Source organism: Eptatretus burgeri, chromosome 12 (assembly GCF_056783735.1).
Source record: "Eptatretus burgeri isolate ZD-2024b chromosome 12, Ebu_testis_v1, whole genome shotgun sequence".
NCBI lineage: Eukaryota > Metazoa > Chordata > Myxini > Myxiniformes > Myxinidae > Eptatretus > Eptatretus burgeri.
This window is the reverse complement of record NC_140972.1, coordinates 67,652,690-67,680,410: the sequence shown is the minus strand read 5'-3', so window position 1 is coordinate 67,680,410 and position 27,721 is coordinate 67,652,690. Positions and strand designations below refer to the sequence as shown.

At 42.9% G+C, this 27,721-nt stretch overlaps 1 protein-coding gene across 2 annotated transcripts in view; it reads right to left on the bottom strand.

Moving 5' to 3' along the window:
- Window positions 1-517: 517 nt before the first annotated feature.
- The window catches only part of LOC147015833 (C-type lectin Cal-like), a 41,579-nt gene continuing 14,375 nt past the window's right edge, over window positions 518-27,721 (bottom strand). The window contains exons 5-7 of one of the 2 annotated variants that reach the window (XM_085848400.1): window positions 20,083-20,217; window positions 10,051-10,165; window positions 518-1,679 (exon numbers count right to left, since the gene is read on the bottom strand). In XM_085848400.1, coding sequence (XP_085704526.1) covers window positions 1,612-1,679; window positions 10,051-10,165; window positions 20,083-20,217 — 318 coding nt within the window. In that variant the 3' untranslated portion in view covers window positions 518-1,611. The remainder of the gene's footprint in view (window positions 1,680-10,050; window positions 10,166-20,082; window positions 20,218-27,721) is intronic. The other variant, XM_085848401.1, reaches the window with a different exon arrangement.

The following is a 27,721-nucleotide window of genomic DNA, read 5'->3' as shown; positions in this document are numbered from 1 at the left end:
TATCGTAATTTGGAATGGAGGGAAAGACAGACCTGTTGTTTGTTCATGGACATCTCGATTTTGCCAAGTACAATGACATTTCGAAGACTCCTCCGATTGTATTAACAGGACTTACTGTACTGGGAGGTTTGTGTCCATATTATTCATGAGGATGTTGCTACATACCAACCTTTTTTGTGTTGACAGTCTGGAGAAGGAAACAGCATTCAACATTTTTCCTGGGTTTGCCAAAATACACACCAACAACCGATGGCAAACCTGTGGGAGCATCTGGATCAACAGCTGAGAGCAACCTGTACACCAATATGACAAGGTGAAGGAAACTCTTGGATGGATAAAATGTGATAGCTGGACAAGACTGTCATTTTGTAGTCCCCCCATATTCATGTGAGCATTTGAGTAAAATTACAATGGACTGTGATAGAAAATATTGTCAAATTGATGCATTCACAAGACAGGCTGTTTGCACAGCAAAAGTGGATTGATCAAGGAGGAAATAACACATTTCACCAATATGTCTGTTTTGTTTTGTTGTTTTATACATCATGCAACCAAGTAGAACAAACAGCATGTCAATTACAAGCGTTTTTAAAAATTGATCTCAACATACATTTATAAAAAGGCAGAATATATGCAGATTAATACTTGTACTTTGAAGAATGTCAAAGAGCATATGTAACTCATACTTATAATCATGCGTCACCTGCTTTTCTGATTACCAAATATGTTGAAAACAAAAACAAACCTTTCAAAATTATACAATTGGCTGCATCTGCTTGGTATATATGCTTTGGATTGCCTGTCAAGGACATTAATTTTTAAAATAACCATGGGGACAAGAACGCTTTTGAAGAAGGAGGCATTTCATCACATCCTGCAATAACCATTTACTTGTCCGAAAGAATTATACAAGTAAGGGAAATTAAGACTTCTACTGCTATGGAACAAGTGTGTGTCTAAACCTGTAGCATATCTTAATAGTATCGTTTTTTGAAGAATAAAAGGAAATGAACATCATTTTCATAACAATTTATACAAGTTGAGATGCACACCCAAACAAAATACAAGGTCAAATTTGAAGAATGCTCGTATTATTGCAGCATCATATAATGATGGACACATGAGGTATATGTGACATGTAATGATGAAAACACACAGAATATCCACCTTAAAATGAAGAGAGAGAGAGAGAGAGAGAGAAAGAGAGAGAGAGAGAGAGAAAGAGAGAGAGAGAGAGAGAGAGAGAGAGAGAGAGAGAGAGAGAGAGAGAGATGGAGAGAGAGATGGACATGGAGATGGTCATGGACATGGAGATGGACATGGAGATGGACATGGATATGGACATGGACATGGACATGGACATTGAGAGAGATATCATGGAAAAGTTTGGGTAGAATGTGCTCACACGTAAACTCTTACACACAGAACGTTCAATGCTGATTTTTCATTATTGGTTCTTGAATAAGCAAAATGTCCTGGACAGACATTATGAAAATAACATACATGTAAAAAGATGCTGTTTGAAAATAATATGCAATGCTGTTGAACATGTCCAAGGTAAGAAAAAGAGAAAAATTTGATATTTGCTTCATTTCGAAATTTATTTTGGCTTCATAAAGTGCATTTGCACAGGACATTCATTCTTATGTCGCATGCAGCATCATTCCAACCATTGAAACCTGAAATGATAACAAGAAAACGAGAGGTTAATTCAAACTTTCATGCTTTTCAGAGGAGCGTGAATTTGTCAATTTTCTACAATGCAGCTTCAGTTACATAATGAAATGGAATGGCTCTCGGTGGAGAGCACACCTCCGCCAGGCTGAACAGTTTACGTTTGTATCCCACTGGTAGGCGAGATCTGCATCCGGATCTGAACCAAAATCTAATCAGCTTGTTCTTGTCACCGACCCAACTCATCCACCAGGCTGTCATAATCCGTCTACAACAATTTGAAGTATCGTGGTATATATCGTTTTTGGCCCATTCTATCAATGGTGAAAAATCAGTTTTAAAAATTCTCTTATCTAGATCTGGATCTGGATCTTCACCAAAATCCAATCATGCAGTTTGTCCTTGTCACACACCCAACCTGTCCACCACGTTTCGTCTGAATCAGTCGACAACTTTTTGAGATCTCCTGCTAACAGACAGAAAGATGAGACAAGGGTGAAAACACATGTCAATTTTAAATCATCCGGTTTCAGTTACAAAATTAACAAGGAATTATAATTGGTTCAACAAAATAAAACCTGCTTAATTTTTGTGATGCAACATTAACTATGTGTTCAGCACAAAATTTTCAAATTAAAAAGACTCCTCATTCTAAGCTTCAACAAAGTTGATAAAACATCGAAAGAAAGTGTCCACAAGAAAATGTGAGCAGATATGAGAGCAAAACCAAAAGTGAGTTGAGAAAATTGTGAGACAACCAACCTGCCTGCTGTAAGATCAAGAGACCCTGTTCCTCAGTCCCCTGCTGTAAAATAATGATCATTCCAAAGGTCTTATTTTACACTGGACCCCAAGACAACTGTGGGATGCAAAGATGTTCTCAACCAGAAATTATTCTCTACTATAAACACACTAATATAGGCCTACTTTAGTTACAATGTACAAGTTATTTTTTTAATTTCCTTTCATGAGACAAAATGTAGTTTTAGTCTCAGCAGTGGAAATGCAAAGTGGAACGAAAATTGCAGACATATACAAGCAAATGGAATGTGTCCACCACCCAATCTACTTTGATCCCTGTAAAAGCAAAAGGAAGACTCGAGACCAAAATTTACCTGCTTTGGTCTTAAGGGGATGTGGCAAGGTATTTTTTTGCCAACTTTTGTGAAACTATAAAGGCTTAACAGGCAAAAGTAACCCCTTAGTTTTGAGATCCTTTCTGATCATTGACCCCTGTGAAACAGGAAACATGGCGCCAGACCAATATCCAACTGCATGCCTCTGTAGAGTCTGTAGTTGCATATAATTTGCCAATTGTTGTATGGATGGCTGAAATAGAGACATAGCAAGCCATAAATCTTAATTCTGTGACATTTTGACCTGTGACCCCTGTGAAACCCCAAAAACGACGAATCTGAAATCTGTATGTGCATTGCTTGGGGAGAATGTGTGCCCATACAAACATGCTATACACTGTTTGAAAATACCAGTTGCCAACTTTCATCTCTATCGACTCAAATAAAATGGAATGGCAAAGCAACATGTCTGTTACGTGTTTCACTCTTGACCCATTAAAATCAGATAGGGGCCTAAATCGAAAATGCGAAAAATGAGTTTGTAGGTATTTTCCAAGTTGTCTCCACATCAAATTTGAAAAGGATTGGCTCAGAAATAATGAATGAATGAATGGTATGTAATTGTACTTGTTGGAAGAAAAAAGAATAAAGAAACAGGAAAAATAATAAAGAAAATAAAATTAAAATCCTACGAGGATTCATCTTGCAAAACCTGAGGCAAGGCATCAGTAAGGGACGGTTTACTTTCAACTCAAACGAGTTGTTACGAACCGGTATAACATTTAATTGTGCTTTGGTGGAAGTTAATATTGGCTGTTACGTTTCATGTTAAGTATCAACAATAACAACAAGAAGATGAAGATGAAGATGAAGAAGAAGAAGAAGAAGAAGAAGAAGAAGAAGAAGAAGAAGAAGAAGAAGAAGAAGAAGAAGAAGAAGAAGAAGAAGAAGAAGAAGAAGAAGAAGAAGAAGAAGAAGAAGAAGAAGAAGAAGAAGAAGAAGAAGAAGAAGAAGAAGAAGAAGAAGAAGAAGAAGAAGAAGAAGAAGAAGAAGAAGAAGAAGAAGAAGAAGAAGAAGAAGAAGAAGAAGAAGAAGAAGAAGAAGAAGAAGAAGAAGAAGAAGAAGAAGAAGAAGAAGAAGAAGAAGAAGAAGAAGAAGAAGAAGAAGAAGAAGAAGAAGAAGAAGAAGAAGAAGAAGAAGAAGAACAACAACAACAACAACAACAACAACAACATGAGGAATAAAAAGGCACCTGCAGTTTTTGAACAGGAAGAGTTAAAGAAAATGAGGAGCGATGGTATGATTACATTCTCCCAAGCTGTCACACTCTGTTTCAAGAGGTGCATATCATATTATAACTGACATACCCAGTGAAGGAGGAATCGGGGAGGTCTTCTGTATGCGAACCTAGGTGGTTCAGTGACTCACCTCTTCCCTGACCACGACAGAACAACTTCAATCACGGTGCGTTCGTCTGTGGACATTCAGCTTTGCTTCTTATATCGTACCCTGGGAGGTATTCTTCGCTGAACTCCCTTTACTCATGGAGCTTATTTGTCGGAAAATACACTGCCGTTATCTGAGTGACGATTTCAAACTGCTCCTTGTATACCCTGGTTGGCGAAACTTTGGGTGATTTACGTGCCATTTTTGAGAAGGCACTCGGCTGGTTGACTGGTGCATGCCCTCGGAGCTTATTTGTCCCTCCAACTTTCTTCTTGTACAAGTAACATATCATGCTGAACAGCTTGGAGTTCCAATCTTCATCATCTGTGATACAGCTTTACCTGTGGAATTGGATTCTTCTCCATACTTTGGTGATACAAGAACTTCAACTTCTGAACTGAGGATATTTAAAATGTGACTGTCCAGTCAGGTTCATCTTGGGTGCACCCTCCAGACTAGATCCTTTCAAAAATGTGCTCACTGCAGACTTTTCACCCATTTATAACCCGCTTGGGTTTACTGTACAAACTGCTTGGTTGAGATAAGTTTCCACACTGAGAGATGTGAGTTAATTTATCGCTGCATTGTTGTCTGTGACACTTCTACTTATTTAATTTGGGGATTCTTAGGAAAATCATCAACTGTTACATTTATTAAGTCCTTGTAAATACCACCAGTCACTTTGCTGATGGGAATACTGAGAGGAGGGACAAAAAGAGGGGGGAGAAGAGGGTGAGGAGATGGAGGGGAAAAGAGAGAGGAGAGTGGGAGAGTGAGGAGGGAGGGAGAGTGAGGAGAGGTGAGGGAGTGAGAAGGGGTGGGGAAAGGGAAGGCAGCTTGAGGTGAGAGGAAGGAAAGGCAGACGTGTGGTGTAGCGTTGACTATGATTCATACTGTTTCATCAAAACGATTCTGCATTGAATAACAGTGAAAATGAAAACAAAATAATGTGTGAAATCCATTTTCTACCAGTCTTACTATAATTATCGCACAGAGACAAACACCACCTGGACATATCAAGAGATAAACAGAGTCCAGAGACAAACACTGCCCAGAGATGTCAGGATACAAATTCCCTTCTGGATATAAATACCGCCCAAACATGTCGAGACGCTTTTTTTTTTTTTTTTTTTTTTTTTTGTATACCTTGGTCGAGGCTCGTATGAGAGCTAACACACAACTCACAGAAAGGGGGCATGAGACAAAAGGGGCGGGAGTGGAAGGGACAAAACAGTGGGGAACAGACACATTAGGTGAACTGTGGAAGGGAGAGGGATGGGGATGGGACGGGGAACATGGCGAAGAGAAGATGAACATTACAGGCACTTTCAGGAAGGAAAGCAGGGGAATTGAAGGAAGTGGGCTTGGGTGGATTATCGGGGGTAGAAAAGATCGAGGATTTGGATGGGGGAAGATAAGAGGTGGTGGTGAACAGCTGTATTGAAAGCCTGGAGGGAAGAATGGGAAAGAATAGAGTGAGGAAGTTTATTCCAAAGGCGGGAAAAAAGAGGAATGAAAGAGTGAAGATGAGCAGTGATTCGTGATTTTGGTAGTTTTACCAGAAGGGGGTTGTTGGCAGACCTTGAGCGCCCTGTGGAAATGTGGTGGGGACAAATCGCAGAGAGAGAGAGCAGGGGGGGCAAGGCTGGAGAGGAGTCGGTAGAAGACAGAAAGACCACCGACCAATCTGCGGTGATTGAGTGAGAGGCCCAAAGACTCAGCTTCATTGCGGGAGATGCCGATGATCTTAAATGCCTTGGTTTCGACAGCGTGAAGCCGAGAAAGGTGGGAGGCAGGAGCACCAGCCTAGAGGGGAGAGCAGTACTCCATCAGGCTACGGACAAAAGCTTTGTAAGTGGTCAGGAGCTCAAGAGGGCCGAGGAAGGACTTTGCACAATGGAGGATTCCCGGTCGGCGACTGGCTTTTGAGGCGAGGTTGGAAATGTGACTTTCCCAGGAAAGGTCATGGCAGATAGTGATACCCAGAAGCTTGAAAGAAAAGACTTCTTCCAGAGGATTGTTGAGAAAGTGGATGGGGGGGTTTCAAAACGGTCCTTTCGAAGAGACATAGTGAGAGTGTGAGATTTGTCTGGATTGAAAGACATGTTCCACGTGTTGGACCAGTTTGTGATTTTATCCAGATCTGCAGTGAGCGAAGAAGCTGCTGCTTGCCGGTCTGAGGGATGACAGATGGTACGGCAGAGGGTGGAGTCATCGGCAAAGAGAAATAGAGGATTTTCCAGAGAGTCGGAGAGATCATTGATGAAAACCAGAAAAAGAACAGGGCCCAGAACGCTACCTTGAGGAACTCCAGCCTGCACAGGAAGAGGGGATGAAAGAACTCCATTTAGGGCCACACGTTGTCTGCGACAGGAGAGGAAGTCTGCGAGCCATGAGTGGAGATGGCCTTGAATACCATGGGAAGAGAGTTTGATGAGTAGTGCAGGGTGCCAGACTGTGTCAAAAGCATGTGATATGTCCAGGGATATGGCTCGGATTTCCTGTCTGGCATTGAGGACCTCCATCCATTGATGGGAGAGCAGAAGCAGCATATCCAGGGTAGAGTGACCTTGTCTGAAACCAAATTGATGATTGGAAATCAAGCCATTGGAGAAGAGGAAAGATTTCATGTCTGAAGCGATGATGGATTCCATAACCTTGCTGATGATTGGGAGCAGGCTGATTGGTCTGTAGTTACAGGGATCTGTTTTTGCACCTTTTTTATGCAGGGCAGTGATGTTTGCTGATTTCCAAGCAGATGGCAGATGACCTTGGGCAAATGAGAGGGTGAATAGAACAGAGAGAGGGTGAGCAAGAGCAGAAGAGCAGGCTTTGAGGACACATGGGCTGATGCCGTCTGGACCGGTTGCAGAATCTGACTCGAGGTTTGAAAGCAAGCTCTCCAACTTGTCAGGAGAAAAGGATACAGAGTCCAGGGACAGTTGGGTGCGACTGGGTAAAGTGGGTAGAGATAGGGATGGGTTTCGGACACAAGATTTAGCTGCAAACACCGAGTTTAGACATTCAGCCTTATCATGTGTGGAATCAGCAGTGCGGCCATTTGAGGTAAGGGAGGGGATGGATGGGGAGCATACACCAGAAACAGATTTGATTAAACGCCACCAGGATTTTGAGGAGGGAGAGAGGTTTGAGAGTTCAGACTTGAGATGAGAAAGATGTTGTTTTCTGGCTCTCCTGAGGGTAGATACACACTTGTTCCGAGCTTTGTGGAAGGAACTGAGATTGCCCTCAGTTGGGTTTGCTTTCCATGAGGCAAAGGCAAGTTGTTTCAGGCCAACTGCCTCGCCACAAGCTCAAGTAAACCAAGGGCGGGAGGAAGGGTAGGACAACTGAACACGAGAAGGGATAAATCTGTGCATGAGGGAGAGCAAGTTTCTTTGAAAGAATTCCCAGGATGAGTTGATGTTTGAGAAAGTAGTGATAGGAGACCAGTCTGTAAGTTTGATGGCTGCTCGGAGACCCTGCCAGTCGGCTTGAGTGAAATGCCAGACTCGACGGCGGTGAGGTGGTTCTCTGATAACAACCAGAGAGATGTCCACTTGGACAAGGACGTGGTCAGAAGAACCGATTGGAGCGAAGGAAGAGCAGCAGACAGAGACAAATACTGCCCGCACGCGTCGAGAGAAAAACACCGCCCAGACGCGTCCAGTGACAAATACCGCCCGGACGCGTCCGGACACAAACAGCACCTGGACGCGTCCGGAGACAAACACCGCCCGGACTCATCCAGAGATAAACACCACACAGACACGTCTGGAGACAAACAACACCCAAACACATCCGGAGACAAACTCCCATCCAGGCAGAAACACCACCCAGACATATTCAGAGACAAACACCACCCGGACGCATCCGGTGCCAAGCTGTCTGGACATAAACACTGCCCAGAAACGTATGAAAGAAAACTCCCATCTGGACATGTACAGCGATAAATATCATCCGGACATGTCTGGAAACAAACACCACCCAGAAAATTATGTGGGAGGGTGCTGCTCTGTATTAGGCAGAGGCAGAGCAAGGATGGGACAAAGAGAGAGAGGGTTGGGGGTCGGGGGGTTATCAGAGAGAATATGTTATGCTTTACAAACAACACAAACAACACACACACACACACACACACACACACACACACACACACACACACACACACACACACACACACACACACACACACACACACACACACACACACACACACACACACACACACACACACACACACTCTTGGCCGATATCGATAATTTTTTGGAATCGGCAGGCTGGAAATGGTGTGATTACCGACTACAGTACGTACTGTATACAACCCAAAAACCTTGAGTAGCTTTCACTGAAAAACAACGTTGCATTTATATAGACGTTTCAGGGAGATTTTTCACAAACATTAATCCTTATAAGCAGCTGCGTGTGACAGGTGGAAAAAATTCCCCTTGGTAATTTAGAAAACACATTAAGATGGCAAACGGCTTGGAAATTGGGTGTCATCCAATAAATTTTGCTTTGAAACTCACAAAGAGAAACCATTTATAGCCTTTGTAAAGCACACACGATAACCAAATGCTTTAGAAATAGTCGTGAGGACAAAGGAAAACCTGATTAAAACCTCCACAAAATACTGGATGAAACTTTGACACCAGTAACAGGTATGGCACATCCTTACACCTGCGGAGAGTCCTTACAGATCCGAATCTATCCATATGTACCACATCCATGCGTGCTGTATACGTACCTCTACCTTGTAGTCAATGTCGACTGTATATCCCGATCGGGACACAAACTGTATCGCTATTGACTGTAGGGCACTCGTTCAGTGGCTTAAACACTCAAGCAAGCACTCCAACAGAATGACTGGCTTGGCAAGTGATTACCAATTGCCGTCGATAAAACTATGCACCTGGAAACGCCCAAGCAATGACCAAGTTGGACAAATGAACACTTGTCTTGCGTCGGAACTGCAGCCAAGCTCAAATCTGGAGCTCAACTTTTGTAATTCTTCCGAGTTTAAGAGATTCTTGACTTTATCGCAGTGCGGAAATGAAATAAAGCCACAAACACTGGCGTCTCCAGGCGTTTATAAGCATTGCAAAATACCCAGCGATTTGTAGCTATGATGAACAGGAATTTGTGACTACGAGTGAGGTAAGTGAAAAAACGTGAAGAAATCGTTTCAGCCTGTTCCGTGCCAAGGCAGGCCAAAAAAGCAGGCAAGGTTGGGCAGGCCAAAAAACATGGCAGCTTTCAGACCCCAGTGAGGTTACCTAGGATACGCCTTAAGGCCCCAAAGAAAGTGGTGACCGAGGATGTGCCTGATAAAGGATATAATTAAATTAAAATATAATTTAATTAACGCAAACACTCAATTTTCACTTCTGCACTTTTGCACTTCCTTGGAGTTTTCTTAGTATGCGTGCAAAGTTTCAGGCTGCTTAGTTTTATAGTTTTGGAGTTATGGAGGACACACACACACACACACACACACACACACACACACACACACACACACACACACACACACACACACACACACACATTTATTCGTATAGATTATTTTTCTTAAGTAAGACAGTCGGGATTCCTTGTAAAGTTACCCTTCTGTTTCCTGTTGTATGTTGGTTTCACCCTTAAAACAACAATAAGGGCACACCAGTGTCTTTATATATTTTCTGCCATTATGCCCTCTGGGTTATCGGTGCACTCACTGCAGTGCCCCAAGGTCAACACGCAACACTAGTGCATGACAAAACAACAAACGAAACTGTCTGTAGTTAAGTCAATTTAACAAAACCAAAATTGTTTCCACCAAAGCAACATCATGCAACAAATTAAAATAGCTTACACTCACGTCGATCATCTTCAATGCAACTCTCAGTTGTGTTCAGATGGTTTGGTTCACCTTGAGAAAAACTATCAAAGTCCCAGGAACTTTCATCAGTCCAAATAATCTTTTCTTTCTGAAAAACAAATAATTAAGATGAATCCTCAGGTGAAAACATCATTTGAGACTTTTCCAGATAGAAGATGCAAACATAAGCAAATTTTTATTAAAACCAGGCTCTTCCCACCTTGTTACTTTGGTCACTGAAGGTGGAAGGAGGTTATGGTTTCACCCCTGTCTGTTTGTCTGTTTGTTAATTGCTGGAATCCTTCGGATTTCGGCAATTATGTTGGTTGGAAGTGTGTGTCATTTTGTGTGTCTGTCTGTCTGTCTGTCTGTTTGTGTGTTTGTTTACCCTGTAGCAGCCGCACAATTTCAGCGATCATGAACAAACTGGGTAAAGACGTCGGCCATGGTCCAACTTAGACACTTGTCGCTTTTGGTGAATCTAGGTCAAAGGTCAAGGTCAAGGTCACCGGAAAAACAATATTCTTATTTTCGCAACAACGTCCGCAAAAATGGCCGTATCGACTTCAAACCAAATCCAAAATGTGCATCTTCCAATACTGCATCCAACCAAATGTCTCATTGGGGTGTCACACCAACACCCTTCTTAGCGGTCGTGGGTCGAATGTCGGGGGGGTCGGGTCAAAACTTTCAAATTGCGATAAAAACGCCATTTCAAGTCCGATTGACTTCCAAGTTATGATCATGACCAAGCCAAGTGCTATAACTCATTAAACAGTAGCACTATCGACTTATAAGAACCAAATTGATTTCCAGGTTTTTGTTTTTTCAGAGATCATGGAGATATGACAAAGTTATTCCGGCAATTCCTTGCTCAACGAGCAATTTCATTTGTTTGTTTGTGTGCAGGATATCAAAAAGTTGTGGATGGATTCGGATGAAACTTGGTGGACATGTTGGGTGTGTGACAAGGACAAACTGCATGATTGGATTTTGGTAAAGATCCGAATCCAGATCTGGATACGAGAATTTTTTAATCTTTAAAGTGATTCTTCACCATTGAGAGATGGGGCTACAAACGATATGTAGCATGATATTTCCCAAAATTATTGGGCCCGATATGTTCAACTGGATCAGGCATTATGTGGCGGAGGTATGCGCTCCACTGAGTACTCTTCTTGTTTGGAATGTTATAGACAAGACAAGATGTCAAAAAAGAGATGGTGAAGGGGAATTTTTAGATCCTCGTGGAGGATCTCTAAGTCTTACTCACGTTGTTGTTCATGTGAACTTTTTTGTTTCACAGCCTACAGTTTTCATCGAAACTTCCTGAAACTTGGCGTATATATATATAAAAATACCCTGCGCAGACAGTAACCATCTCCGATTTTGAAAATTCCTCCTAGAAAAAAGTTATGACGTCAAAATATCTCCGCGAATGGAAATCGCCTAAAACATTATCTCCGAAACTAGGCAAGCTTTTTGAATTATGTTTGCGGGAATCGAACAGGGCATTAGTAGAGATGAATTACCACACATATGATACATCACTATGACGTCATATCAATTTTTATGACGTCATTCCTATTTTTTTGACATTTTTATCTTGCCAAAACGAAGTTTTTGCAAGATATGTTAGTCAGCTTGTATGTTTTTTTTTGTTTGTTTTTTTGTCTATAATCACGTATAAAAATTTCTGCAGAGCGCAGTTATCATCGGAAATTTTTGTAACTTCGCATATCAGAGGTTTATAGAGGTCCCTTTCAGCGCATAAAATTTTGAAGGTCAAGGTCAAAGGTCAAGGTCACTTTGTCGCAAATCAGGGGAGTCGACGAAACCCTTATTTTTTGAGTAATTTTGATCGGATCGTCTTCAAACTTCATGGGAATATAGTTCATGGTCTGGCGCTCAGCTGATTAATTTTTGGTGGCGATTGGCCTTGACCTTCATATGTTTTTTTTTTGTTGTTGTTTTTTTTTTTGGTCTGTAATCACGTATAAATCACTCTGCAGAGCACAGTTGTCATTGAAAATTTTTGTAACTTCGCATATCAGAGGCCTATAGAGGTCCCTTTCCGTGCATAAAATTTTGAAGGTCAAGGTCAAAGGTCAAGGTCACTTTGTTGCAAATCAGGGGAGTCGATGAAACCCTTATTTTTTGAGTAATTTTGATCGGATCGTCTTCAAACTTCATGGGAATATAGTTCATGGTCTGGCGCTCAGCTGATTAATTTTTGGTGGTGATTGGCCTTGACCTTCATGGTTAGTGCCTGACGTCAAACATATTTGAACCCAAGGTCAAATTTTCAAGTTTTAGGAACCATATCGTGTAGTACCTCAAATTGAACACCTCGATGAGTGCTTTCTAGATATGTCAAGCTTGAGACATTATGACGTCATTTGGTGACGTTATGAGGCAAAAGCATATTTTTCATGGTTACTCTAGAACGATTCTCATCGGAATCTCTCGTAGGCAGATATTCCTCAAGGAGCCGCTCCTGGTGGATAGCAGCTCTGTTCACCTCAGTGTGACCTTAAAGAAGTCACACATGGTCACCTTTTGGCAAGATACGGGTCACCCTGCGGGTGATATTGGTTTATTTGTTTTTTGTTTCATTTGTTTCACAGCCTACAGTTTTCATCGAAACTTCCTGAAACTTGGCATATATGTGTAAAAATACCCTGCACAGACATTAACCATCCCCGATTTTGAAAATTCCTCCTATAAAAAAAGTTATGACGTCAAAATATCTCCCCTAATGGCAATCGCCTAAAAAATTATCTCTGAAACTAGGCAAGCTTTTTGAATTCTGTTTACGCGAATCGAACACGGCATCAGCATAGATGAATTACCGTACATATGATACATCACCATGACGTCATATCAATGTTAATGACGTCATTCCTATTTTTTGACATTTTTTGTTTCACAACCCAGAGTTTGCATCGGATCTTCATGAAACTTGCTACATGCATGCAGAAAGCCCACGCGCAGGCAGTAACCATCTCCGATTTTGGAAATTCTTCTGAGAAAAAAAGTTGACGTCATAATATCGCTGCTAATGGAAATCGCCTATACCATTATCTCCGAAACTTGGCAAGCTGTTTGAATTTTGTTTGAGGGAATCAAGCCGGGCATTAGCACAGATAATTTATCACAAACCTGATACATCACAATGACGTCATATTCGTTTTTATGACGTCATCGTTAAGAGGACGAGGATCTTAGCTCATTGGAGCTTGCTTTAATAGAAGTTGGCAACATAAGTTTCTAGCCTAATTTGGGGCTGTTGAATACAAGAATGAAGATACCAAGCTCTATTTTAAGTCTTTCAAATTAAAAACTCAAAAACAAAATGGCAGCCTAAAAAACAACAAGCGACGGTGTAAGGTTAACCCTCATCCTTCCAGTCTTTTTGGACCCCATGCCTCAATTTTGACGTGTTATTGCTATATTGGGCCCGATATAGCAATAACAATGCACAATGTATTAAGCAGATAAGTTTGTCTTCCTATGTGTGCCAGTAATAAATATGTATGATTTTATTAAGATTCCATGTTCTCTGCACAGAAATACAAGCAAATTCTGTCTCGGGTCCTGAAAGACCACACTAGGTTTGTTTCATCATTACCTCATGATGATGCCATGAGAGAAGGGGGTTATGGACTTGCGTTTGGAAGGGGGACTTATGGTGAATTGTGGGGGGGGGGATAGTATGGGATTGAACAAAATGGGGTATGTTAAAACAGCACATTACAACAGCACGTGTACACCACCCAGAAACGTACATGGGGTGGAGAGGGGTGGACTTTGGGAGGAGGTAAGTGTGAGGGGAGGGGAGGGTAGACAGCATGATGGGAAGGGAAGGCAGCAAAAGGGGAAAGAAAGGCAGCGTGACGGGAGTGGGGAAAGAGGGAGGGCAGTGAGGGAGAGAGCAGTGAGGGTGGGAGAGCGATGAGGGATTCCGGCAGATGTGATGTCCAGGTAACATCCACGTGAGAGATGGCACACATATTGATGAATTACCCTGCCTGGGAAACACTGCGATGACAGTTTATAGCCTGGCCTGGAGTCAAACCCAGCCTAGACAGCTGAGAGCAAGTGTGCCTACCTCTCCGCTCTCCTGCCATGATGTGGCAATGCATTTCTTCGTAACAACCAAAAAATATTTTTACTCATTGTAACCATTAATTTAGTTAGCCTTCATAACTTCGGAGATGCCCCCACAGAGAATCGCGCCACAGTATTGCCATGGAAGCTTGTATAGATCGAAGCTTGAAGATTGTTCCAAGCAAGCACTCCAACAAAACGGTTGAAGAAACTTTAAAAAAACGAAACGTTTAATTTTTCTTTATTTGTATCTATGTTGAAATGACAGGCTGTATAATGAAGGAAGATCGTACAAAAAGGGGAAACATCAAAATAAAATTGCACATTCTCAGCGAGCCAGCCACCACCCAAAGGAATGCCTGTGCGACAACATAGGCGAGTGGAGCCTGAACTTTGTTCAAGTCAATCGATATATTCAGTGACAGTGCGAATACTTTTGCCGTGTATGGCCACGGCTTGGAAACGAACAACCAAACTCACAAAGTGGCTTTAAGCTATCAAGCAAGCACTCCAACGATGGCTTGGCAAGTAATTAGCGGTCACCGATCGGTCGTATAAACACCATGCAGCGGGAGATGCCCGGAATGTCAAGCAATATCCGAATTGGACAAATGCACTTTTTTTGCAGTCAGAACTGCTTATAAGTTCAATTCAGGAGGTTACATTTTGAAATTTGGATGATATTGAAAGATTATAGGGGTTATGGCATGTGCGTAAATGAAATAAAGCCACAAGCGTTGGCTTTACTTTACTCATCCGACCAATTCCTTCAATCCTCATCTGTACGCATCACTTCCTCTCGTCTACCATTTATCATCACCCAAAAATCAATCGGTAAGCCTCTTCGCTTTCCTATTCGCTCTGCGATTTCTTACTGTGATATTTATCGGTACTTTAGAGTATTTTGTGTGGTCGGATTTGATTCCGATCCTTTTCATTCGTATACAGGGTGTCCACAAATTACTGTTCCAAATTCAAACCGCAATTAAAAAAATGAATGAAATGGGATACACTGATGTGGTTCGATGCTTGTAAATGAACAAACATTTCTCTGTTTTATTGTCAAGATCATCATATCGCAGTCATCACCATTTATCATCACTCGGCCTTTATTGTGGGGATGCCATTTGCAGTAAACGTGACGTCACCACACGTCACAAGCGACAAATGGAAACGAAAAAAATCAATAAAACTTTGAGAAATGTTATGTATGTATGTACAAATGTTGTCTAATTTGGAACCTCCTTTTCATTCCTGATTAGTCAACATATCGAATGGCGTTTTTACAACGTTTGGTTAACACGATGCATGTTGCATTGTTTACGGCTGTATTGTTCCCTGTTGATTGGGTGTCAAAAATACAACTTGGGTGTCAAGTTGGACGAATAACCAAAATTAAAACCAAACCAAAAAAAAGCAATTCTTTTCATCTCGTCGCACATCTGCGACCGCAGAATGCAAATGGTTAACAAAAAAAAAACCCGCTTTCGATTCCTCCCAACGTTTTTTGGCGCTTTCAATTTGCTGTGTACTATGGCCGACCCATGTGAGTATGTCTATTAATTACGTACTGTTTGAACGTGAGTACATCTACGAATTAAATTATTATTTGACCTTGACGACATCCATTAATTACAAACTTTTGAAACATACATTTTAGACATTTAGACCTAAAGAGCCCTTCCACCTTTTAGACCCCTTAGACATTTTAGACCTTTTATACACTTTGGACCTTTTAAGACCCTTTACACCACCCCTTACACACTTTCGACCTTTTCACCGTTTAGACCGCTTCGACCCCTTGACCCTTTAGACCTAATGACCCAGTTTAGATACTTTAGACCTGCAGTAATTTCTGGATACGACTGAATTCCGAGTTGACGTTCTGTTGGCGATGACTGAAAGAATCTATCTAACCAGTGAACATTTGCAACCAGTGAATATTGATTTGTACATGTTTTTTCCAGGTATTCCTGACATGTAACCTCCTTCTACAATAACAGTGTTTTGGTTGATCTCTTCAGTTATGAATAAAAAAAAATTCATTTGGAAAAAATATTTCAACAAACTCATCTAAATGTGGCATTCTCTGATGGGGGTGAATACTTTTGCAGGCCACTGTATGTTCCAAGAGACTGTAATTAATAGAGGTAATTAAATGTAGGCGAGGTCCGATAATAAGTAAATAATAGACGTACTCATGGACCAACTCACATTCAAACAGCATGTAATGAATAGACATCCGAACAGGAGTCGATCAAAACTTCACCTCGATGAGGGTTCACTGTTCACCCGTTGTTTTTAGTTTTATACACATTATATACATATATATGAAGTGAGTTGATTGAGAATTGATGATCTATGTGACCTTTACCTTTGAGCTTTTGACCCAATGACCGAAAAGACAATGACGATCAGAGTAAAAATGTTATCTCTAGGTCAATTGGCATACAAACAAACAAACAGACAGACAAACAGACAGCATAACAGACCTGATCAACCAAAAACCTCATCTCAGATCACCAATTTGGTTTCAGACCAGGTCACTCCACCTTCAACATGCTGCTTCTATTCACCCAACAATAGATGGAGGCCCTCAATATCAGACATGAGATCAGGGCTGTCTCTATGGACATATCTTGTGCTTTTGATAGTTTGTCATCCTGTGTTACTCTCCAAACTGCCGCCTATGGCATCCAAGGGCAACTCCACACATAGCTTACTGACTTCCTCTGCTCTCTTAGCCAATATGTGTCACTCAACGGAATCCTTTAATCTCCCCTCTATGTCAAGGCTGGAGTGCCCTAAAGCAGTGTTCTGGGCCCCCATCTTACATCTGATCAATATAAATGATCCCTCTGACTGAAAATATTCTCTTTATGGATTTGCTGATGTCTCCACCCTGTGCCATGACATCCCTCATCCTTCAGACAAGTAGGATGCAGCCTCTTACTTCGCTTCAGACCTTGAAAAAAAATCACAAGCAGGTCAAACACTTGGAATATTTATATCAATGCTGACAAATCTCACACTCTTACTACGTCTCTCCGAAAGGACCATCTGGCAAATCCCTACAATCTACTTTCAACAATCCCCTTGAGAAAGTTCAGTCATTCAAACTCTTGAATCTCACTATCAGCCATGATCTTTCTTGGGCAAACCACATTTCAAAGTTGGCCTCCAAAGCCAGCTGCCGACGAGGCATCCTCCGTCATACAAAGTTATTGGTACACCTGAACTGCTATCCACCTGCAAGACCTTCATCCCCAGCTTCATGGAGTACTGCTCTCTCTCTCCTCTGGGCCGGCTCCCCTGCCTCACATTTTGCTCAGCTTGACACCATAGAAACCAAGGCCTTGAAGATTATTGGAATTTCCTATGATGAAGCTAAGTCTATGGGCCTATCACTTTGCTGTGGCAGACAGGTCGGTGTTCTCTCTGTCTTTTCCCACCTCCTTTCTGGTCTTGCACCCTCTATTATTTCGTGCTCCCCCCCCATCTGCCCCACCCCATCCCCCAACCTCCAGGTTTCTGCATAGTACACATGATCCACATTCAATCCCCTTCTAGTGAAACTACCTAAATTCAGGATCACTGCTCACCTCCACTCATTCTTTCCCCATTCCCCATCCCTCACACCTGTGGAACCAAATTCCACATTCTCTTCAGCCTCATTCTTCCCTCCAGGTCTTAAAGACAGCTTTTCACCACCATCTCAGATCATCTCCAATCCAAAACCATGATATCTTCTTCCCTAGTTAACCCACCCCAATCCCTCTTCCATTCAAATTTCCAGATTTTCCTCTTGAGAGTTTCCTTCTGTATCCATCTTGTCCATCTGGTGCATCCACTCCTGCTCCTCATTCCTCCCCACACCCATTGTTTGTCCAAGTCTGCCTCTGTAGTGGCCTTCAACTGCTATTGATTCCTCTCCCCCCTTTCTCAACTGTACCCTCTCTTCAGACCTTGACAAAATCACAAGATGGTTAAACACTTGGAATATGTCTTTCAATCTTGAAAAAAAAAAATCTCACTTTCTCCCCTCTCTCAACTCTTTTGTCCTGTTCTGTCCTCATCCGTGTTGTGTACTAATACTAACTCTTCCATGAGCCTCAACTCTGTATGCAGAAAAAAAAAGATGAGAAAAGACATGAGGAAAGAAGAAGGAATCCAACTAAACATCCTTACGATAATTCACGGACCGGTGTTTGTGTGTTTGTTTGTGGGTTTGTTTGTCGTGATACTCCTCCTACAGTCCTGGCACAATTACATCCAGACTTGCTACAGAGGATCAGCATGACCCCAAAGCATGTATGGGGGTGTTTTTACCTTTGCCCGTCGTCTTGGGGGAGGGAGGGGTGAGGGAGGGGGGGCGCAAATTCTCTATGTAAATGTGTATCGTGTGGTGGGGAGGGTATTGCAAGTCCAGGTGGGGGAGGATATTACAAGTCCTTTATTTGGGCGGTGCATAGGCAAGTGACAAGGTGGGGGAGGGTATTACAAGTCTCTACCATTTACAGTACAGTATTCCTGTCCCCACGTTTTTATAGTGCTGTGAGGTGTTTTAAATTATAAGCAGTAGGTGTGTTTTTGCTTCATGCACATAACCCGGGTTATTTAGTTTTCCTTACAGAGCTGTCACTTGCCTATGCACCACCCAAATAAAGGTATGCATCAGAAGAATGTGTTGCATGCTTGGAACAAAATTACCTGGAGGGTGGATACTCTGCTAGTTTAATGAAAAGGACAGTTATGAAGGAGAAAAATAGCAAGACATAATCGTATGGAAATAGGAATTCTAATTTTCAAGAGCAAAACTGTATGGGAAGAACAATTGATTTATGTTAAAGAGCATGAAGAAGTGTGCCTCGAAGGAACCCCGTCCAACAACATGTGATGTATAATAGCTACCCAGCATGTGGGACGTACCAGTGTCAATTTGCTGATAAAAAAAAAACAAGTAAAAAGGACCTAAATGTCATAGCCCCCATTGTTTTAGTAATTTTGCTGTACGGAGTTAAAGCGCTAGCCCATATTTATGTACAACTAAAATGGCCGCCAGTCTACCAGTCGGCCATCTTTGATCAGATCACAAAAATAAAGTGTGGTGCACGTGTATGCCATCATCGACTGTACTTGTGCCAATTTTGAACAAAATCGGACTGTGCATGTTTGAGAAATTGTTGGGGTCACATTTAAGTAACAAAATGGCCACCAGTCAGCAATCTTGGATCTGATCTCGAAAATAAATGATGTGCTTATGTAAACCATCATTCTTTATCTGCGTGCCAAGTTTGAACATCAGTAAATGCATGTCCAAGAAATGGTTAAGGACGTGTTCAACATCAGGAGTTTTACAATTAAATGGCCACCTGTCGGCCATCTTGGATCTGATCTTGAAAGACAAAGACGTCCATATGTAAGCCATCACTCCTTATGTCTGCCAAGTTGAACAAAAGCAGTAAATGCATGTCTAAGGAATGGTTGAGGACGTGTTCGATACGGGTTTGTTTGTTTTAACAACTAAAATGGCTGCCAATCGACCAGTTTTTTGTGAAATTTTATGAAAATTGAGGTGAGGTGAGGGAAATTATGGACAGTAAACCCCCAATAGGGAGCCAGAACGTCTCCTTAAAGATTGAAATTTGGCCGAAAGGTAAATTAAATGACAAAAGTAAATTACACCTAATCACATCTCCTAATGGTTAGTCGAGCACCGTTTATTTAAGTCTGAACCAAAGGCAGCTGGTGCTCCCTGATGGAACTCCCAATGTTGTGTTTTGTGAAAAAAGCCAATGTCTGTTAAAAGAGTCCTACGGTGCAACTAGAAGGTTAAGGAATGTTCGTGCAACAATACTCTTGCACAGGACTTTCCGTTGAACGATCATGTTTTGTATAAAGAAGGCATTTACTCACCAAGTGTGAATATCTCCCACCAAACCAAATCCGCTTAGGTCGTGGTTCTGACCAGAGCTGCAGCACGAATTGGTATTCCTCCTCATCATGAATCGAGGGAAGGTGGCAGCCATTCATATGTTGAACACAGAAAAACTGAAACAGATCCACAAGAGGCATGGGCATGCTCACTTACCAGGAAAAACCTGATTATGAATAAACGGCTTAAGGTAACACTTTAGGTTCATTTATTGAACACTCTTAATGGAATAAAGCATTAGTGGCCATGTTTTTGCAAGATAATAATTGAGAGAAAGCAGTCGTGAGAAACCAAGCTTGGACCACGCAACTGGAAGCACAAAAACAGTCTTAATGGAGCTACAACCAATTAGCAAGACAAACGCATATCCCCTTCGGTAAAAAGTCAAAGCGCATAAGTTATCAGGGTTAGCCTACCAAGTGGAACAGGCCCAGCCCACCGTGTACACAGTGACACAGGTCCAGATTATATTTTGACTGGTTCTGTGTGGGAATTTTTATTTTATATTTTTTACTGGCGTGGATCAGCTCGCTACACTCGTCTCTCCACATGCTGTTGCAGGTAATGACGTTGCAGATTTGCAATGTTGTCATGATTCACACCAATCACAATACAAACATTTCTTTTCTACAAATTTATTTGTAATATTGATGATATTATGTTTATTTGAAATTTATTTGTGATATAAAAAGGTCCAAGTGATCTCAATTGTCAAGGGTCTAAGCTGTTTAATCTGTCTGAAGGGTGTAAGGGGTCTCAATGGTGTTAAGGTCTAAGGGGTCTAAAAGGTCTTAGGGGTCTTTTGGTTCCTTGGTATTGATGGGGAATATTCCTCTTTAGATAATATAAGTTGCCCTTTGCTGTTTGTCTAACTGGTTTCACCCATGTACTCACTGCCGACTATATTCATTCCTTGTTAAACCTATAACCTAATGTCTTATCCTGTATTCCTTTGTCCCACTTCTGGACTTTTGTTTAATTCTTTCCAAGTCCAAGGTGACCTGCTAGATAACACTGCAACTTTTGCCATTAATTATGTCATTCACTGTCCAGTTAGTGGACACGTATTGCATTTTTGTATTATTTTGCCGACATGCTTATCAGCCCTCTCCACTCTCCCAAAAGCATATAAAAACCAGGAAATGTAATCTTGGTTTAGTGAAAAATTCATGGTGGATTCTTACATCTGAGTGGGGTTTGAACTCCTTGGTACCAAGTTAAAATAAATTTTCTCTGAAGGAAAGTACTTTCTGTTGTGGACGGTGAATTAATCAGTGTCTTTCATTGAGTAACAGGATTTACATCGAGTCGGCTAAAAGTTAAAAAATAAAATTCCACAACAACTACAGAATTCTACTACAGTTGGTGCTGTGACACGGAGGTGCTAAATCCCTGGAGGCGGTCTATGGTCCGGAACGGCGATCGCTTGAGCAAAGGTAAGCAGAGAGCGTTCCCTGATGGCGGGGCCTGTTCTTAGCGGGTAACGTACTTCGAACAAATGATAAGTACATGTAAGAGAATTTCATTGATAGACATAGAGAGGATCCTGAGGTTTGAGTCCGCATTAAGCCTGCGGGCTGAATAGAGATAGTGATCTCTGAACGGGGAGTTTGAGTCTTCGCCGTACCTTGAGCGAGTTCGCTCCTCGGCTCACTGTGCTGTACTGGGAACAGCAAAAAAAGGGGGGGTTGAAGTCCCACCCACGCAAAGAGAAGGGTTTGAGCCCCAGATCTCGCTGTGTGATGTGATTGTGTGGATTGAATTTATGTGGTTCAAACGATAAGTACTATATAGTTGCTTTATTGCAGTGCTGGCCAGCATTTATTGTATTTTGAGCATTTATTGTATACCATATGGCATTTGTGACCTGTTAACGGTTTGAAAGATGGGAAATACTGGTGGAAAGAGTGATGAGATTGTGTCTACCGAAGCAACCTGCCCCAGGCCAGGCAGAGGGACATGTGCGAGGTATATGTTTGACAAATATAGAGCAGATTCTGTGAGAGACGTTGCAAATTGGTACGTTTTCACTATGAACAGTAGATTGCCTTTTCCTGAGAATGGTACTTTTGATCGTGATTGTTTGAATCATTTGAGGAAATAAAAGTGCTGGAGGAGAAAGGAAAGGACAAGAAGGCCTCGAGGCACGTACATTGGGGAGCGTACACGGATTTGGCGGCGGAATGTCGTGACAAGGTCGAAAAGACACGGCTGTTAAACCTGAAGGGACAGCTAGACCAATTAACCATGCAGATGCCAGTAAGACTTGAAAATAAATCAAAGAGGAAACAGCAAGCTGCACCTGTCAGATTTGAGTATGAAGATGAGGAGTCAGACAGGTGGCCAGATAGCATAGCTCTGATGGAGCAGCCTCTCGATGACAAAGAACCGGGTCCAGCGGGCGCTTCGGGAGATGATGGCACAGGGCAGAAAGAGGATCGACGAGACAGAGGAGTAATAAAAGAGGAGAGGAAGGAAGCTGAGACACAACGCAGAGAGAAGGCTCCTCTTGGTGACAAGGTTGGAGTGCAAACCCGATCCAGAAAGGTCACGATGGAGGCCGCAAAGGAAGAAAATGAAGAGGCACTGATGGGTGCGTTTCCGTTGCGAGATTACCCAGGGGCCAGAGAGGTGCAAGCAATATATCGGCCATGGGGTTCTGAGTTAAGGACCATTGCCAACGATATGCCGAATGTGCGAGAGGATCCAAAAAAATTTGAACGACAGTTGCGTGTGATTGTGGAATGCCATCAGCCAACTTATGTGGATATGAATATCTTGTTGAAATTAATTGTGCCTGAGGGGTTACTCCGCCAACTGAAACAGGTGCCAGGATGGCCAAGCGAAGCGCCCGGAAACAGAGATGAGCTCATAGAACATGTCAACAAGCTCATTGAGTCGGTGACAGAGGTAGCACCACTCAAAACAGATTGGGGGAAAATACAAGCATGCAAACAGCGCTCAGCAGAGGACCCATTGGACTACTTAGAACGGTTACGGAATATGTATCAGCGTCACTCTGGATTAAAATATGAGGAAGGTGTTCCGTTCGCTCATGCGTTCATCAACGGTTTGGCAGTCAAATTTCAGAGCGAGGTTAAGCAAGTGTGTATTGGCTGGGAATCAAAAGATGTAAAGGATTTAATGCCATATGTGACCCATTGCAGTTTATTGATAGAACAGCGTCGGGATGACACGGAGGCGAGACTGATGCAGGTCCAGGTTAACGGGCAAGGGGAATGGACGAGTGCGAGAAATGCGAGGTATAATGCACACTACCGCGGACCGAGCCATAATCGTGGCCGACCGCAACACAGAGACCTGCACAGAGAGGTCTGTCGTGTGTGTGGGGAACTTGGTCACTGGGCCAGGAAGTGCCCGAACAGAAGGAATGACTTATGGTACGAATGGACCGGTAGGGGAGAGGCGAGCGGTACAACCAGCAGAGATGGAGGTGCATATTCCCATCAGTAGGACGGATGGGAAACACAGGCTGAGCAAGCTGGCTCATTTCCACGCTCTCCACCGCAGAGCTCATTTCCACCCCCTCCACCTCAGAGTTCATTTCAACCCCATAACCCGTTCGTTTTAATACAGAGAACGGAAGGGATTTGTTCTGAATTACCCTTCCTGACTTCAAAACCATGTGACAAACCAAAATTGACTTTGACAATTGAAGGCCGAGAGATTCCTTTCTTGGTGGACACGGGGGCGACAAAATCTGCACTCAGAAAAATTGACTTCCCGAATGCACCTTTACTGCAAGAACAAGTAAAGGTAGTAGGAATATCAGGCGTTGCCATGACGATCCCACTATCTGAACAACTACGGCTAGAGATTGGACCTTTTTCGGTGCAACTTGCATTTTTTATGGCAACTGATATGCCAATTAATCTGTTGGGAAGTGATCTATTATGCAAGCTGAACTGTACAGTGAAATGTACCCCTGAGGGAGTGTATTTTAATATACCTGACGAATCGCATATAACTATGCTGAATTTATTGCAGGAAAATACAGAGAATCTTGTATACCGGTAGGCTGTGACGGATTGTGAAGCATCTAACCATTTGCAAGTGTGCGTGTCCAATTTGGAAAGAAGTGTACCGGAGGTGTGCGACTGGGTATGTCAACATCACATTGACACGGACAGGGTGCAGACTCGATTACATTGAATTGCAGATTGCGACGTTAAAGGAAAAGATAACGTCTATGCGAGGGAAACAATTACGAAATTACACCAGTCTTTTGACATAACATTCGGGACAATGTGGATTGGGAAGCAAGGTATTGGCCTGGAGGTGCATCTGACGCAGGAACAATTAAAATTGTGGAAACAACCGTCCAGTGTTACACCGCATGTTACCTTAGTGATTGCAAGAGGTTACCAAACAATGGACATAGGGCACATGGTAACCTGTTTGAAGAAAGCATCGGAAGCGACTTTGGTTAGGTCGAGCCAAGTAAACGGGCTATGGAAGATTGGAGCGGATGGATATTGTTGGTCAGAGTGTCGAGGGACTGTGAAGGCCGTGTTCTAGATGGTTGATCTCTCGGATATAAGTGGGTCAGGAAAATTATCTGAATTACTGGAGCAGGTCCCGGCTTGTCTGTGGGCAACACGTGCTAACGATGTGGGGCACATTAGAGGCAGGCATCCAGTCAAGATCAATATAGATACATCAAAGAAGCTGCCTCGAAAACCGCAATACCCATTGCGTCCAGAAGCGGAAGCAAGGATAGCTCCCGTAGTGGAAGCGCTATTGAAGCAAGGGATAATTATTCCCACAGTCAGCCAATGTAATATGCCGATCTTACCCGTGCGAAAGCCTGGAAAGTCGACATGGAGGTTTGTACAAGACTTGAGGGCAGTGAATGAGATGGTGATTCCGGCCTATCCCGGCATGGCAAATCCAACTATGATTCTAGCAAGCATTCCAAGTAATACTACCGGATTATACTGTAGTGGATCTTTGTTCAGCTTTTTTTAGTATACCGATAGCCCCTGAAGCACAATTCCTTTTTGCGTTCACATATAAAGGAAGGCAATATACTTGGACTGTACTTCTACACGGTTACACCAAGAGCCCTACACTGTTTTCCCTAGCATTGAAAGACGACCTAGATGAAGTAGTTTTTCCCGGTGGATCCACATTGATCAAATATGTTGACGACCTGCTCATCTGTTCAGCGTCGAAGGAAACGTGTGAACGAGATACTTTGATAATGTTTGGAGCCTTAGCAAGAAAAGGGCATAAAGCATCGAGAGCCAAATTGCAATTTTGCCAGGAGAAGGTAAAATATTTGGGGCATATTTTGAAGGGAGATACAAGGCGTATCTCCCCGGAGCGTATATCTGCAATATTAAAACTGCCCAAGCTAACTACCGCTAAACAGATGAGGTCTTTTCTGGGGACAACAGGCTATTGCAGGCAGTGGATACCTGACTATGCGCATTAGTACGCCCCCTGCTGGAAATTGGTTCGGCGAGTGCACCCAATGCATTGACATGGACGCAAGAAGCAGACGAGGCTTTTGTAACATTGAAGCAAGCTCTATCTTCTGCTCCTGCTTTGGGTATACCGAACTATGAAAAACCTTCCATTTGTATGCAAATGAGAGTCGGGCGTTTGCACAGTCGGTGCTGACACAGAAGTACCGTAATAAATTAAAGCCTGTCGCCTATTACAGTACTAAACTGGATCCGGAAGCGCAAGGATTCCCATCCTGTTTAAGGGCAGTGGCAGCCACTTCGCTCGCAGTGCAGGCAAAAGAACCACTCATCGCGGGACACACTTTGATTCTCATGGTGCCTCATGCAGTCACTGCTGTACTGTTAAAAACAAAAACACAACACTTCTCGGCTACGCGGGCAACGACATAAGAACTCTCACTCACAGCTCCACTGAACATTACGATTAAGAGGTGCCCACCATTGAATCCTGCTAGTTTGCTGGAGATCCTCACGATTGCGAGGCGGTGATCCTCACGATTGCAGACGAGTGTCTGCCGCAACCTGATTTGAGAGACACTCCAATCCAAAATTCTGAGTTAATTTTATATGTCGACGTTGCACGGTCCCGCACACCAGATGGATTGCTATTAACAGGCTATGCCATTTGCTCTGATCACAAAGTAATCAAAAAGGGAAGATTGGCTACGAACTGCTCCGCGCAGCAAGCAGAGCTGTTCGCCCTCACTCATGCATGCCGCCAAGCCAAAGGCCAAATAGTGACAATTTACACCGATTCCGGCTATGCCTTTGGCACTGTACATGAATTCGGAGCCCTCTGGCACGAAAGGGGGTTTATAACATCATCAGGTGCGCGGGTGAAGAATGGAACATGGATTGCGAATCTGCTGGAGGCCAGGGCCGGATTAACCACTAGGCCCGTGAGGCCTGGGCCTTGGCTTACGAAAAATATTTGGCCTACGAAAATTTCCGACGAGGTTTTTTTGCTTGTTGTTTTTTCAGTCTTAATTATATGACTCGACATGTGCACGAAGGCTGTACACACCGTGAGTGAAGGCGGCTGGCACGCTGCCAGACAGTGATCGTCGACAGCGAGCGTGGGAACCACGTGATCACATCACAATCAGCCAATCACAGGTGTCGCTGCTATCGTCTGGCTGATGGGTGGAGTAACGTTTCGCTGAGTATGAACATACTGGCACCCTCTTACTTTCCTGTGAGTTATCGAGCATCCTGACGCTTGCAGTTCATCGTTTTGCTCTTATTTGTCGTTTTTTTTATTCTTGACTATGGCCGATGGATATATTCGGCACCACGAAAGTGGTACTTGCAAACACGACAAAAAGAAGAGGTGTGAAACAGAAACAAAAAGACTGTCTGGATCCATGTTGAAATTTTTTTCACCTCACCAGAGTCGAGATGAGCAAACGGAACGTGCGCTTGCAGAGTCTTCTGATGTCAATGTCGAGGGATCAAGTAATCTCGCACTGCATCACATTTCGAAAGCTGATGATACCAATACCGTCGCATCAAGCAACGAGAGAAGCATTGGAACAACTACAGCCAGTGCTGCGGCTCGTAGTTTCAATCCTGATCCTGCTGAATGGACTTTCCGCAGAACTCGTGGATAATTTCATCCATAATCCTCCCGGCCAAGATAGGAACGCAGATTTTTTCGTATACGGTCCGAGTGTGTCCAGATAAAACACGGTATTTTTGGCGCGAACACTTTCAGCAGAAACTCACAAACGGGGAAATGGTGAACAGGGACTGGATGCTGTTTTCTCCATCAAACGGAAACTTTACTGCTCCGTGTGCAAACTCCTATGTCCCGACGGCGATGATCACGAAAGCCATCACAGTAATTTTCGAATCGGATTCAATGATTGGAAGAATGCCTCTGCACGTCTAGCGTCGCACGAGCGTGGGACTGCCCATATTCTCGCAATTAAAAAGTCGCTCGAAATGAGGTGACAGACTGGATTCACACATCATTTGAATAGCGGTACCTCCATGAGGAAGCTTACTGGACCAATGTCCTGAAGCGAATTGTCGCTGTAATATCGTTCCTCGCCGAAAGAGGGCTTCCGTTACGGGGCACGACTGAGCAGCTGGGTTGTGCTAACAATGGAAACTATCCTGGTTGTCT